At 39.2% G+C, this 13,166-nt stretch overlaps 2 protein-coding genes across 2 annotated transcripts; both read left to right on the top strand.

The window, feature by feature from the left end:
* The first annotated feature begins 1,216 nt into the window (after window positions 1-1,216).
* LOC121763985 lies at window positions 1,217-5,161 on the top strand. Its single transcript, XM_042160075.1, has 3 exons — window positions 1,217-2,117; window positions 3,940-4,485; window positions 4,865-5,161. Exons 1-3 carry the CDS (start codon window positions 1,299-1,301, stop codon window positions 4,964-4,966), a joined length of 1,467 nt encoding a protein of 488 aa, XP_042016009.1. The 5' UTR covers window positions 1,217-1,298; the 3' UTR covers window positions 4,967-5,161.
* Window positions 5,162-10,045: 4,884 nt separating this feature from the next.
* LOC121764724 (AT-hook motif nuclear-localized protein 23-like) lies at window positions 10,046-12,995 on the top strand. Its single transcript, XM_042160735.1, has 2 exons — window positions 10,046-10,338; window positions 12,141-12,995. The coding sequence occupies exon 2, from the start codon at window positions 12,175-12,177 to the stop codon at window positions 12,919-12,921; it is 747 nt and encodes a 248-aa protein (XP_042016669.1). The 5' UTR covers window positions 10,046-10,338; window positions 12,141-12,174; the 3' UTR covers window positions 12,922-12,995.
* The last annotated feature ends 171 nt before the right edge of the window (window positions 12,996-13,166 follow it).

Raw genomic sequence — 13,166 nt, 5'->3', positions numbered from 1 at the left:
CCGCAACACACAGGTTACCACTTACCACCATCTCGAAAATTAAATTTCAATAATTTAGCATTTTTTAAAATCCATATTAAATACACGAAGATTGGAAAACTTTCAATAATCCTAAAATTTATTAAGGAACACATTTGCGTAATCATACATAGATTGACTATTTGATGTTGTACTATATCAAGTAAAAAATGTATTGTATGTATATTTTGTATTTTTCTTTTTATATTTATATGCTCTTTGACGACTCAACTATATTTTATTTTTGACATAATGACTTAGACAATATTTCTTCCATGACAAAATGACAGCTAAATTCTTGTTTAGTTTACTTGATGTTTCAAGGACATTAGTACCAATTAAATATGAGGCAGGTAAGTTTTGGTGAGCAGTTACTTCCAAACCATTTAATCATTACACGAATCATTTTCACTTGGTCTTTTGCTATATAATCAAGGAAAACTAGATTTTTTTATAGAATAAATTAATTGGTTAAATTAAAAAGGAAAATTGTTATTTAGTATTAAATTATAATATTTGGTTGGCATCAATCCTGTAACTTTTAGTTAATTACTCCCTCCGTTCCTAAAAATTTGTCACATATTTCCTTTTTCATCCATCCCTAAAAATTTATTATCTTTCAATTTTACCATTTTTTGTGTTGGACCCTATATTCCACTCACTCATTCACACTCACAGTTTATTATAAAACTAATACTCCTATATAAAAGCAAGACCCATATCCCACCAACTTTTTCAACTCACTTTCTATTACATTTCTTAAAACTCGTGTCAGGTCAAATTGTGACGAATTATTATGGACGGAGAAAGCAAATCACACCATTTGTATATTTCTCAATTGCTCAATACAATTATAACTTCTGACTGATTTCGCCTGATTTCTTCAATCAATCTCTGTTTTCATAATAATGAGAATAATATGTTAATAAACACATGGAGTACTATGGAAATTCATATATTGTGAATCTAAATCCGAAATCTATGACCATGACCCACGAATTCAAATTTGATCCCCGTAATCCATCAAACTTTTTGTTGACAAAATACTATACACAAAATTTAGTCACGTTGTTATGTGAATCGTCCATAATTACATCTCTACGACTTTGCATCATTTGTGCTTTCAAGACTAACAAATAAATGTGTCAAAACTCCCCTCTTTAAAAACCATTAATTTCCATTGCTACCATACGTTTTTCTTACCTCCCTCTCTCCCCCTAAAACCATCAATAAATTCTCCTCAACTCTCTCTCTCAAAACCACACCTTCTAACTATAGAAATGTGCCCGGCGTCTGCCAAACCGGGTCAAGACCCATTTAAAGCGCTCAAATTAATACCGAAAGAGAAGACCGGTGACGCTCTAACGACGTCGTTAAAGGCTGCGGTGGCCGTAATCTCAATTCTCTCCATCTCCCTCGCGGCATACTCCGCCATCCACGACCCGACCCAACCCTTATTGTTGGCCCGACCCGACCCAGATCTCTTCGGCTCCGACGACGCCCCCACCAACGTCTCCCACCTCGCCTTCGGCATCGGCGGGTCGACCGCCACCTGGTCGAGCCGGGCGCGCTACTCGGATCTCTGGTGGAAACCCGGCTCGACCCGCGGCTACGTCTTCCTCGAGAAGGACCCGGTCGGGTCGGTTGGGTTAATCGGGTCGATTATAGATCACCGGGTCTCGTCGGAGTGGCGGCGCTTCCGGCGGACGAAGGGGCTGGAGTCGGCGGTGAGGATAGCCCGGGTCGTGGCGGATCTTTACCGGGTCCGGTTGCCGGGGGTGAGGTGGTTCGTGATGGGGGATGACGACACGGTGTTTTTTCCGGAGAATCTGGCGGCGGTGCTGGGGAGGCACGATCACCGGCGGATGGTGTACGTCGGCGGGAACTCGGAGAGTGTGGAGCAGGACGTGGAGCATGCCTACGACATGGCGTTCGGCGGCGGGGGATTCGCCGTGAGCTATCCGCTAGCGGCGGAGCTCGCCGCGTCTATGGACGGGTGCCTCGACCGGTACCATTACTTTTACGGGTCGGATCAGCGGGTTTGGGCGTGCGTAGGGGAACTCGGTGTCGGGCTAACCCGCGAACCCGGATTTCATCAGGTGCGTTTCTTTTTTTTATTAGATGAATTTGTTATGTTTTAGGTGGATTTAATAAGAATATTTTAAAGGCATAGTTTTTTACAGAAATATTAATAGTTGATCGGTGGGTCAAATTATCAGGACTCTGTGACGGGCAGCTTTTAAGATATGCCTAGGAAATAAAAAAGTGTATTCAGCAGTAAACTTGGTTGCTTTCGATTGGTCGTGTGTTTGGTGTCTCAACTGTATGAAGACACGTGGCAGCATCAATGGAAGCTGGTGGTGGGTTTTGCTGCCGTCACATGGCTGTAAAATCCAACTCACCTGGGCTCCCGCCACGTGTATTCTTTGCTATTATCTGCGTTTTTAGACAAGAAGTTATGAATAGCTACCGAGTTTGTATGATAAAATATTTTAAAAGGTATTCTAATTTGAAAGTTTTCAATTATTAGGTAGTGATATGGTAGAGAGCGGTGGGAATTTAAATTTATTATTACTTCGATTGTTAATTTCGGCGACGTGTCGAAAACTGATGTATTTGTCTCTGTTATTTAAAAATTCTTAAACAAGTGTTTTCTTGAAGCTGGTTTGTTCTTATTCCAGACAATAAATTAAACGAATATTTAGCAAATATAATGATGATCCCTCTCTGACTAGAAACCACTTTTTCATACCCTCTAGTGTAGCCTAAATGCGAAACCAAATGAATAAAAGGTTTAGTTAGTCTACATGGTTGGAATGTCTTGGAGTATATTTTATGCAAGATAGTACTCCCTTTGTCCCTTTGTAGTAGAGACATTTCTTTTCGGCACGAGATTTAAGAAAAGTTGTGTGAATTGAATTAACTAAATATATAATAAAGTAGAAAATGGAAAAGGTAGAGAGACGAAGAGAGAAGAAAAGTTGTTCCTTTTTGCCAAAAAAAGAAACGACTCAGCTACAGAGGTACGGAGGGAGTAGTACTATGTTTTTACCCTTGAAGAATGAAGTGATGTTCACTTCTTTGATGACCCTCCGGCCTCCAATTCAAGAATACAAAAATGAAAACTTGTGTCTCATTTCATGGCCTAAATCCATATCTGTCTCATATTGAATTTGATCATTGAACTAATATAGTATTGTGTTAAGTGAGTTAAATAAATGAGAATAAAGTAGGAAATGAAAAGTAGAGAGATGAAGAGAGAATAAAGTAAGAGAGTAGAATAAGTGAGAATAAATGTTTTGACTTTTACTAAAAAGAGAAATGACTCCACTATTATGGAATGGAGGGAGTATATAATCGGATCGATGGATTCGACTAGTTTGGCTGTGAATAGATGCATTGTCAGATTCGATTCAAATATAAAAACATTTGGATTATTTAACTACTATGAACCGGAAAAATTGACCGGCACTATTCTCCTCTTTGTTGCAAGCCCTCGGCATAGAGCAAGCAAATCATATTTTTGATATCATAACTTTTGAATTTAAAGTTTGATAAAAGTTTTTGTTTATTGTTTCATATTTGGACTTATTTGTAAACCTGACTAGTAAGTTACATTTTGATATTAAGATTCAAGACCCATGTTCTACAATGTCTTTTTTACTTACTTTTACTAAATTTATTATTTTTCTATATAAGTTTAGTTATATCTTTTTTACACTATTCTAAACCGATCAGTAGTCAGATCGGTTTATGGTTCGACCATATTATCAATTTATTATCAAGTGTTTTCTTGAAGTTGGTTTGTTCTTATGGTTCCACCAATTTATGCTAGACTACAGATCGGTCGAACCATAAATTGATAGTTGTATGTTTACTTACCGGTACAGTTTTTAAAACATTGGTTTCTAATTCATTCAGATCGACATAAGAGGGGATCCTTTCGGGTTCCTAGCAGCACATCCGCTGGCTCCTCTCGTCTCCCTCCACCATCTCAACTCCATCCAGCCGTTGCTCCCGAACCACACCCAGCTCGAGTCTGTGACCGCCCTGATGAAAGCCTACGAGGCCGATCCACCCAGAACTCTCCAGCAATGCTTCTGCTACCACCGCAACCACAATTGGTCAGTCTCAGTCTCATGGGGCTACGCGGTGCAGATATTCCCAGCTTTGTTGACAGCCAAGGAGCTCGAGACGCCTCAGCAGACATTCAAGACATGGAGGACTTTCAGCAACGGGCCCTTCACCTTCAACACGCGGCCTGTGAGCAGCGATCCCTGCAAACGGCCCGCTGTCTTCTTTCTCAGCTCTGCTGAGGAGGAGGGAAGTGAGAGGACCGTCACGGCTTACAGAAAGGCCGGGGATCGGGTGATGAGTAATGGATGTAACAAGGACTTCACCCATGCGATGGCAATCGAGAATGTCACAGTCTTGGCGCCCAAAATGGAGCAGCAAGAGTGGGATCAGGTTAGTACTTGAATTTTGATAATGGAAAATTGCACCATAACTACGGTTTATTAGTTGTTTTATTCAATTGTTAATTAACTAATCATTTTTAAAATAGTTACACTACAAAAAAGACCGCGTTTTACCGGCTGAACGTACTAATTCGTTGCAAATTCGGTGGATTGTACTTGTTTGATCGCGTTATGAAAGCTTAACTTATCATTCTGAGTCGAGCCGGCTATGCTATGTTTACATTTGTTGGGAGCGATTTGAAGCTTGAAAACTTGTGTTTGAAACTCTAATTGTCATAAATTTAGTGAGCATCTTAGTTTGGTTTGTGTGTGTTTTGCACTTTTACTATTTGATTTAGTTTCTGATGATGCAATTTGTGAATATGCAGAGCCCAAGGAGACATTGTTGTGACATAGATGGAAATTTAAGACATCGAACGATGAGAATTAGGATTCGAAGGTGTGGAAATTCGGAGACTATAACAATTTGAGGTTAGCTTAGCTTCCGAAATATATTACATGCACACCTAGATCTATAGATAATTGGAACTTGGAAGACTATATTGGGTCACAGACCATTTGAGGTTCTAACATATAGAACTAACAATCTTATTGTAAAGTGTAAACTAAACTACACACCCATATTGGGGTTTATTTTTTATGCTAATACAGTTCAATGCGATTTAATAAAATCATAATCAGCATTTTCCCATTTCGTTTTGTTTGTTTAGTTTGGTTTTGGTTATGGTTAGGTCAGATCTCAGAAGCTCCATTATTTTTGTAATTTTTAGGCATCGATTCGACAAGAGTTAAATAATGAACATTTTGAAATAACTTCCACAAATTAGAAAATTAGAAAAATATTGGTGAAGGCCTAAAAGTATCCCCTCTCTTTAAGTGTTTGTAACGAGACATGCTGAATTCAACTTTCAACCTTTTGTTTTTTGATACTTAATTTAATTGTATAACAAAAAGCATTTTCTTGATTTTTTTGGTAGCATATTTCCGATGACCATATAGCAAAATAGAAAATAAATAAATAAAATGATATAAATTTCATACAATAAGAAATGAACCGGCTGTCTGGGGTTAGAAATTTTGCTTTTTATTGATAAATAACTAACGCTGTAGCCAATTAAATGACTCAATAGTAAATATACTGATACAAATCATACGACATACAATATGTTCGGTTCGAGGCGAAATATTAAAGATAATGGAGCACTAGTGTCGTAACATTTTTGAAAAAGATTATTTACAATAGACAAAATTATTAGAGACTTTTCTTTTATTTTGAATATTATTTTATGATTTTAACTCTGAAAAACTTAAGCACAGAAGCCGATATGTTAGTCATTTAATACTTATATAAGTACACAAAATTAAACAATATAAACATTCCATGAGACCAAAATCGCCACTGCTTTTAATCACAATTGATTAATTTATAGCTACTTATAATATTAAGAAGTAACTTTGGACCAAAAGTTAACATAGATAAAATCAAGTTGTTGTTTTTTTATGAAGTGTATGGGAACCCTAACAATTAAATATGCTTAAAGTGGGTATTCTGGTGAGTGGATTAGGCTTGGCACGAAGGCAAAACATTCAAAAGTTGAATAAAAATGTGATTTAGTGAGAATAAACATTCATACATACATGATATATATCTTACCAAATTAAACAAATAAAAACCCACATGAAAACCACCAATATGAGAATCTCTCAAATATCATATATCAAATTAAGTACTCTCTTATAAATCATATAAGTACTTCAGTACATAAAGTGCAAATGAATAGGATAGAAGAAATTACAATTAATTGAATATCTACACTTTATTATTTGGAGAAATTGACTTTGTATACTACACATTAATCCACTTCATTCTCAAAAAGTTAGCTCCCATTAATCCACCATTTGATTGGCGGAAAGGGCATAAGAGCATCCATATCCGTGCTCTTGCCAACGAGCACGGATGTGGGTCTGGACCCACTTTTACTCCATGCTCTTAGTCAATAGCACAACACCCACATCCGTGCTCTTTCGCAATGACAAGCTCAAGGGTCCCACCATTCTATTATTCAATTTAAATAAAAAATATTTTCACAATATTAAAATGCATTAAAAATAACCGGAATAATATTACAAATTATAAAAAAAATTAAAATTGCATAATTAAAATCCTAAAAATTAAAATTTTCACAATTAAAGTCTTAAAAATTAAAAATTACATAATTTAAATCCTAAAAATTAAAAATTACATAATTAAATTCATAAAATTTAAAAAACCACTACTCGTGGCCGAATTTCGCCAAAATGTGTTTGATTAGGTCTTCTTGTAGCTCAACGTGGGTTCGGGTATCGCGCATTGTGTGCCTTGTTTCGATCCTCTCACCTACCGTCGTATGCACACCTCGGCGTGGGGGAGACCTCGCGGTTGAGCTTCCGGCTCCATCCTCGTCGTAAAAGCTAGCCGCCCTCGGTCCTTCGCCGGATATAATTATGTTGTGCAAGATAATACACGTGTACATGCTGTCAGCGATCTTTTTCACGTACCACAGCCGAGACGGGGCCTTCACAATGTTGAATCGGACTTGAAGGACCCCAAAAGCTCTTTCGACATCTTTACGAGCGAACTCTTGACGCTGCGTAAAAAGAACTCGTCTCGGGTCTTGCGGGTTGCTGAGCGTCTTCACGAAAGTCGACCACCTTGGTTAGATACCATCGGCGAGATAGTAACCCATGTGGTATACATTTCCGTTGACGGTGAAGTCGATCGCCGGTGCTATACCATTCAACACATCATTGAAGAAGGGTGAAGAATAGAGCACGTTCAAGTCGTTGTTGGATCCGACAACACCGAAATATGCATGCCAAATCCATAGGCGATAGTCGGTGACGGCTTCAAGGATAAGTGTTGGGCCGCCGCCTTTATGGCAGCTTAAGTGTTGCCCTCTCCAAGCCGCCGGACAATTCTTCCACCTCCAATGCATGCAGTCAATGCTGCCAAGCACGGGAAAAACCATGGACTGTTTCGTGAAGACGAAGCAACCGTTGGCAATCATCGGTGGTGGGTGCCCGAAGGAATTCATCCCCGAAAGCTAAACGAACGCCCTCGCAAAAATTTTAAGGCAAAGGATCCCAGTGGACTCACCGACATGCTAATACTCGTCGAAGAGGTCAGCCGTTTGCCCAGTAGCAAGTTGTCGGATGTCACACGTACACTTCTGCAACGGTGAAAGACTTTGCCGACCGGATGCGTCTGTACTTGTTTGAAAGTATTCAACACGGGTGGACAATGTGTTGACAATACGCATAAACAAGTGTTTTGACATGCGAAAACGACGCCGAAAGTAATCTTCCGGGAACCGCGGCTGGTCGGAAAAATAGTCGGCAACGAGCCTTTTGTTGGCTCTCTTCTGGTCACGATGGATGTATCGGCGAGTTGATCTAGTTGGTTGAGGAGGAGGGGTGAGGGTATTCGCTGCGACATAGGCTTCATAGGCGGCACGATATTGTTCATAGTATTCTTGTTCTTCGCGCTCCGCTTCCGCAATGAGATGGGTGAAATCCATTTGAGGGTTTGAGTGAGAGAGGAAGATGTAGATATAAGTTGTATGAAAAAATATGAATGAGAGATGAATGAGAGATGATTTGATGTGAAAAAATGGATGGTGAATGTGTGTATTTATAGATGATTTTGGGGATAATAAAAAAAATCCAGAAAAACGGTAAAAAAACGGCCAGATTTTTGGGATTCTGAAAATATATTTTTTTTTTATTTTTTGGTATTATTTTTTATTTAAAAAAATTGAAATTCCAACGGAAATGCCGTTGGCCAATCAGAACGTGCCACATCAGCTGCTCGCTGGCACGGACGTGCTCGATGCATCGAGCTGCGTCGCGCCGGCGACAAGAGCGCAGCGGAGGACAGCGGTGCCGTGCCGGTGGCACGGACGAACGGACGGCGTCCTGCTCACCGCTGCGGATGCTCTAATCGATTATCTGAAATCTGATTTGTTAACAATACATGTATGTTAGCTAGAGTTCACTTCATAGTGGTCTAACTACTTAAAAAATCAATTACTAAAATTTTCCACTGTACTCAGCTGAAATATGCAATTTGTTGTGTACATAAATCATACACTAATAAAACCAAAGCGTGCCCTAAATTGTTTTAATCTTTAATTAAAAGAGTTCGATTACTTGTGGTCAAATACTCAAATTGACTTGAAATTCTAATGTGAAATTACCTAATACTCCATTAACTTTTCCACATTCTCATAAATCAGAACTATTCGGCACAATCCTAAGATTAAATAGCTAGTTAGATTCACTCAACCAAACAATATTCATAAAACTAAATCTATTTAATTTGTTATCTATCCAACATAATACCATCCCTTTAAGGACACCATCCAACAATATTGAAACAAAACCGAAAATATTAGCATAAGAGCATCCGCAGCGGTGGCGAAAGACGCCACCGCCGTCCGCGCCGTTGGCAAGGCGCAGGACCGCCGCCGCTGCAGCCGCGCCGCTGGCACGGCGCTGCTCGATGTATCGAGCACGTCCGTGCCAGCGGACGCACACGTGGCGCGCTCCCATTCGTCAACGGCATAGCCGTTGTGTTTAAACTTTTTTTTATTTTTTATTTTTAAAAATCGGTATTTAATTATAAATAATGCTAAAAAATAAAAAAAAAATATTCTCCAAATCCCAAAAATATGGCCGTTTTTTCCCCGTTTTTTCTGAATTTTTTTGATTTTTTTTATTTTTTTCCCCCAAAATCATCTATAAATACACACATTCATCATCCATTTATCACATCAAATCATCTCTCATTCATCTCTCATTCATAATTCTCATACAAACTATCAACACATTCATCCCCCACTCAAAATCTCAAATGGATTTCACCCATATTATGGCGGAAGCGGAACGCGAAGAACAAGAATACTACGAACAACATCGTGCCGCTTACGAAGCATATGTCGCGGCGAATACCCCTGCTCCTCCTCCTCAACGAACCAGATCAAATCGACGGTACATCCATCGTGACCGGGAGGGAGCCCACGAAAGGCTCGTTGCCGACTACTTTGCCGACCAGCCGCGGTTTCCGGCAGATTACTTCAGGCGCCGTTTTCGCATGTCAAAGCGCTTGTTCATGCGAATTGTCAACACATTGTCCGCACGTGTTGAATACTTTCGCATGTCAACACATTGTCATGCGAATTGTCAACACATTGTCATTTGTAATATTTATTGTGGGTTTTAAATGAATTTTAATATTATGGAAATGTTTTTGTGTAATTGAATTTTATATTAATTGTGCTCGTCCTTGCGGAAGAGCATAGTTGTGGGTGTTGTGCTCTTGCCAGAGAGCAGGCATGAATAGTACCGCCCGGGCCCACAACCGTGCCGCTGGCAAGAGCACGGTTGTGGATGCTCTAACCCTATTCAATGATAACACACTTAAATCGAGAAATAATCTATTTAACTGAACTGCCCTTAACAAATTAATTAGAATTTACATAAGTGTGTCTAGAGAAGAATCCCACAAAACATTGTGGAACTAATTTTCTCTATTTAAGATGCTTGTTTTTGTTTGTTTTCAAGCTTCACTTTGACGTTAAAATAGATAAACCAGAGAGTGGGAGAAATTCACCGAATCCTCAGAAAATTTTATTACATCAATTCGTTAAAAACCTCGACTTCAGAACTCACGCCGTACGGTACTCACTGTCCAGTTCCCAGAGAGAGAGAGAGAGAGAGAGAGAGAGAGAGAGAGGAGCAAAGAAATTCTCCCTGCAAAGGATCTGATCCAAACCCTAGCTTCGTACCAACTAAATCTCTTGAGGTACCTTTTCTCTTACACTGTTTCGTCGATTAAACTGCCAGTTTGAGTACTATTTTGCTAGTCAAACATTAGGGTTTTTTTTCTGTGTTTATCTGAAAAAAGGGTTTCTTTATTTGGGGCTTAGATCTCCATTTCCTTATGTGGGCAGCTCTGTTTCTCCTTTTTTCTCTCTCTTTCACCATTTTTGTTAAGGCTTTCTGGGTTTTGAAGTGAATGATTTGAGAAGTTTTTGGGGATTTTTGAAGCTTTTATTGTTTTTCTTTTAGATCTCAGCATAGAAGAAAAAGGGTTTCTAGAAATTTGTAACCTTTTTTCCATTTGGAAAAATAAAATTTGAAGAATTTGTTGTTTCGCCCAATGTAGATGTTGGTGTATTCAAGAACTATTTGCTTGTTAGTTCAACAAAGATCCGGATCCTCTGCTGTGGTTAGAAACGGCACCGTTTTGTTTAGTATCCATCTCCTTTTTTTTAACTCCATTTCTTTTCTTTCCTTTCCTTCAAGGCTTCAACCGTTTTGTTTAATATCCATCTCCTTTTTCTGTACTCCTTTCTTTCCATTCCTTCAACTAGTGGAGCACATTCCAATATGCAAAATAGACTATTAAAAAACTCTTTCTTACAAATATTTTGATACATAACATAATTAATTCGATCTAGTACTACCTATTAGATTATTTAAACATGAAAAACAGAAATATGAAAAAATGAAGAGAAAAAGAACTAAGAACACTCCATACATGTCTTATTTCTCATCACTCTTCTCACTTCTTCTATTTACTACACATAAAAAAAATTTATTTTTAAACTTTTCATTAAATTAAACGTTTCTAAAAAATGGAAACAATACTCTTTCTACTTTTCATCTCTCTTACTTTACTCTTTCTTTATTAACTTACAAAATAATTTTACATAAAATTCCATGCCGAAATCAAAATGTTTCATATTTAATAGAACAGAGGGAGAACATGGTTCGTCAATTATTTTTAAATACTAAAATAAACATAAATTAATTAAATTTATTCATTGATATAGTTATACTCCATCCGTTCCATAATAGATGGCATAGTTGAAGAATGACACGAGATTTTAGAAGATGTTTTGTATGATAGGTGGAAAGAGAAAATAATATATTTATATTGATGTGAGAGGAAACTTTTTCTAAAAAAAATAAATGTGACATCTTTTGTGGGATAAACTAAAAGTAAAGTGTGACACGGATGGATTACATTTTAATAATGATAAATTAAGACTAGAAACTTATAAATTTAATTAATTTTATGTTCATTTTAGTATTTAAGTAAAAAAATTGCAAAATTTTTTTTTTTTAAGAAATAGTCATGCTATATAAATAAAAGAAATGGGAAGAGCGAATTAAATATAAGACGTGTGTGTAGTAGTGTTCCTAGCTTTTTTTCCCTTTCTTTTCACATTCCTATTTATTTATAATGAGTATATTTTGATAGTAATAGTTAATTATCGTTTCCTCGAAGTTTGAACCAATTATAATATTTACATTAGCATATATCAAAAGATTTGTAAGAAAGAGTTTTTTAAGATATTTATTTGCATATTGGAATGTGCTCTAGTAGTCGAAAGGAATGGAAAGAAGAGAATTTTAAAAAAGGAGATGAATGCTAAACAAAACGTCGCCGTTTCTAACCACAGCCGGCTGTGCTGTGTGGCCTAAGCCACAGCAGAGGATCCGGATCCTTCAACAAATTAGGAGAGAGAGGATGATGTTGAAAGTTGAATGTCGAATGTTGATTGTGGTTTTAATTTAATTTAATTTTTTTCTTGGAAGGTGAGAAAAATTTTTGGGTTGAAGGAAAAGGGATATGGGCAGTAGATGGTGGGAAGAAATGGCGAATCCGATGCAGCAGCCTTCTCTCCACCACAGAAACTCCGGCGAAGATGATAATGCCGGCGATCACAACCCCGACGAAGACGACCACCAAGAAACCGACGAGGATCGCCGCGTCGATGTCTCCGGCGAGCCCTCGTCGAGCACCGGGCGCCGCCCTCGCGGGCGGCCCCCGGGGTCGAAGAACCGGCCGAAGGCCCCCGTGGTGATCGCCAAGGAGAGCCCTAACGCCCTCTGCAGCCACGTCCTCGAGATCGCTAGCGGCAGCGACGTCTACGAGTGCCTCGCGACCTTCGTGCGCCGTCGCCGCTGCGGCGTGTCCGTTGTCTGCGGCAGCGGGGCCGTAAGGGACGTCACGCTGCGGCAGCCGGCCGCCCCCGACGGCGTGATCAGCCTGCCGGGGCGGTTCGAGATACTGTCGCTGTCAGGGACGTTCCTGCCCGAGCCGTCGCCGCCGGGGGCCACCCGGCTCACGGTGTTCCTTTCCGGCGGGCAGGGGCAGGTCCTCGGTGGCGCGGTGGTCGGGGCGCTGATGGCGTCAGTGCCGGTGACAGTGATCGCAGCGTCGTTCACGAATGCGGTGTACGAGAGGCTGCCCCTCGAGGACGGTGAAGGGGCAGCGCCGGCGGCGGATCAAACAAAGCCGGAGACGGCTTTGTATAATTCGGAGGTGTCAAATGATGTTGTTTGGGCTCCTCAAACATGCCCTCCTCCCTACTAATTAATTCTGTTTTAATAGAAGAGATTTTGTACTCCTAAAAAACTAAGTGAATTTTATATATATGACTTTGATAATTTGGAGTTGGAGTTGGAGTGATGATTTTATAGGGTGCATATGTCATTAGGTCATTTTGTTGCATAAGTAATGAGATTTGAGCTAGGTTTCAAGAATTTAATCTTGGTTGCATAACCATGGAGATTTTGAGTTCATTTATAGACTAATAATAGTAATAAATTCAGGAAGAT

This window comes from Salvia splendens, chromosome 14 (assembly GCF_004379255.2).
Source record: "Salvia splendens isolate huo1 chromosome 14, SspV2, whole genome shotgun sequence".
NCBI classification, from domain to species: domain Eukaryota; kingdom Viridiplantae; phylum Streptophyta; class Magnoliopsida; order Lamiales; family Lamiaceae; genus Salvia; species Salvia splendens.
This window is presented reverse-complemented; position numbering and strand designations above follow the sequence as displayed.

Coding starts and splice junctions, on each gene's coding strand:
- LOC121763985 (XM_042160075.1), top strand. CDS start 1,299: ATGTGCCCGGCGTCTGCCAAACCGGGTCAAGACCCATTTAAAGCGCTC. Junction 2,118..3,939: donor GCGAACCCGGATTTCATCAG/GTGCGTTTCTTT, acceptor TAATTCATTCAG/ATCGACATAAGAGGGGATCC. Junction 4,486..4,864: donor AGCAGCAAGAGTGGGATCAG/GTTAGTACTTGA, acceptor GTGAATATGCAG/AGCCCAAGGAGACATTGTTG.
- LOC121764724 (XM_042160735.1), top strand. CDS start 12,175: ATGGGCAGTAGATGGTGGGAAGAAATGGCGAATCCGATGCAGCAGCCT.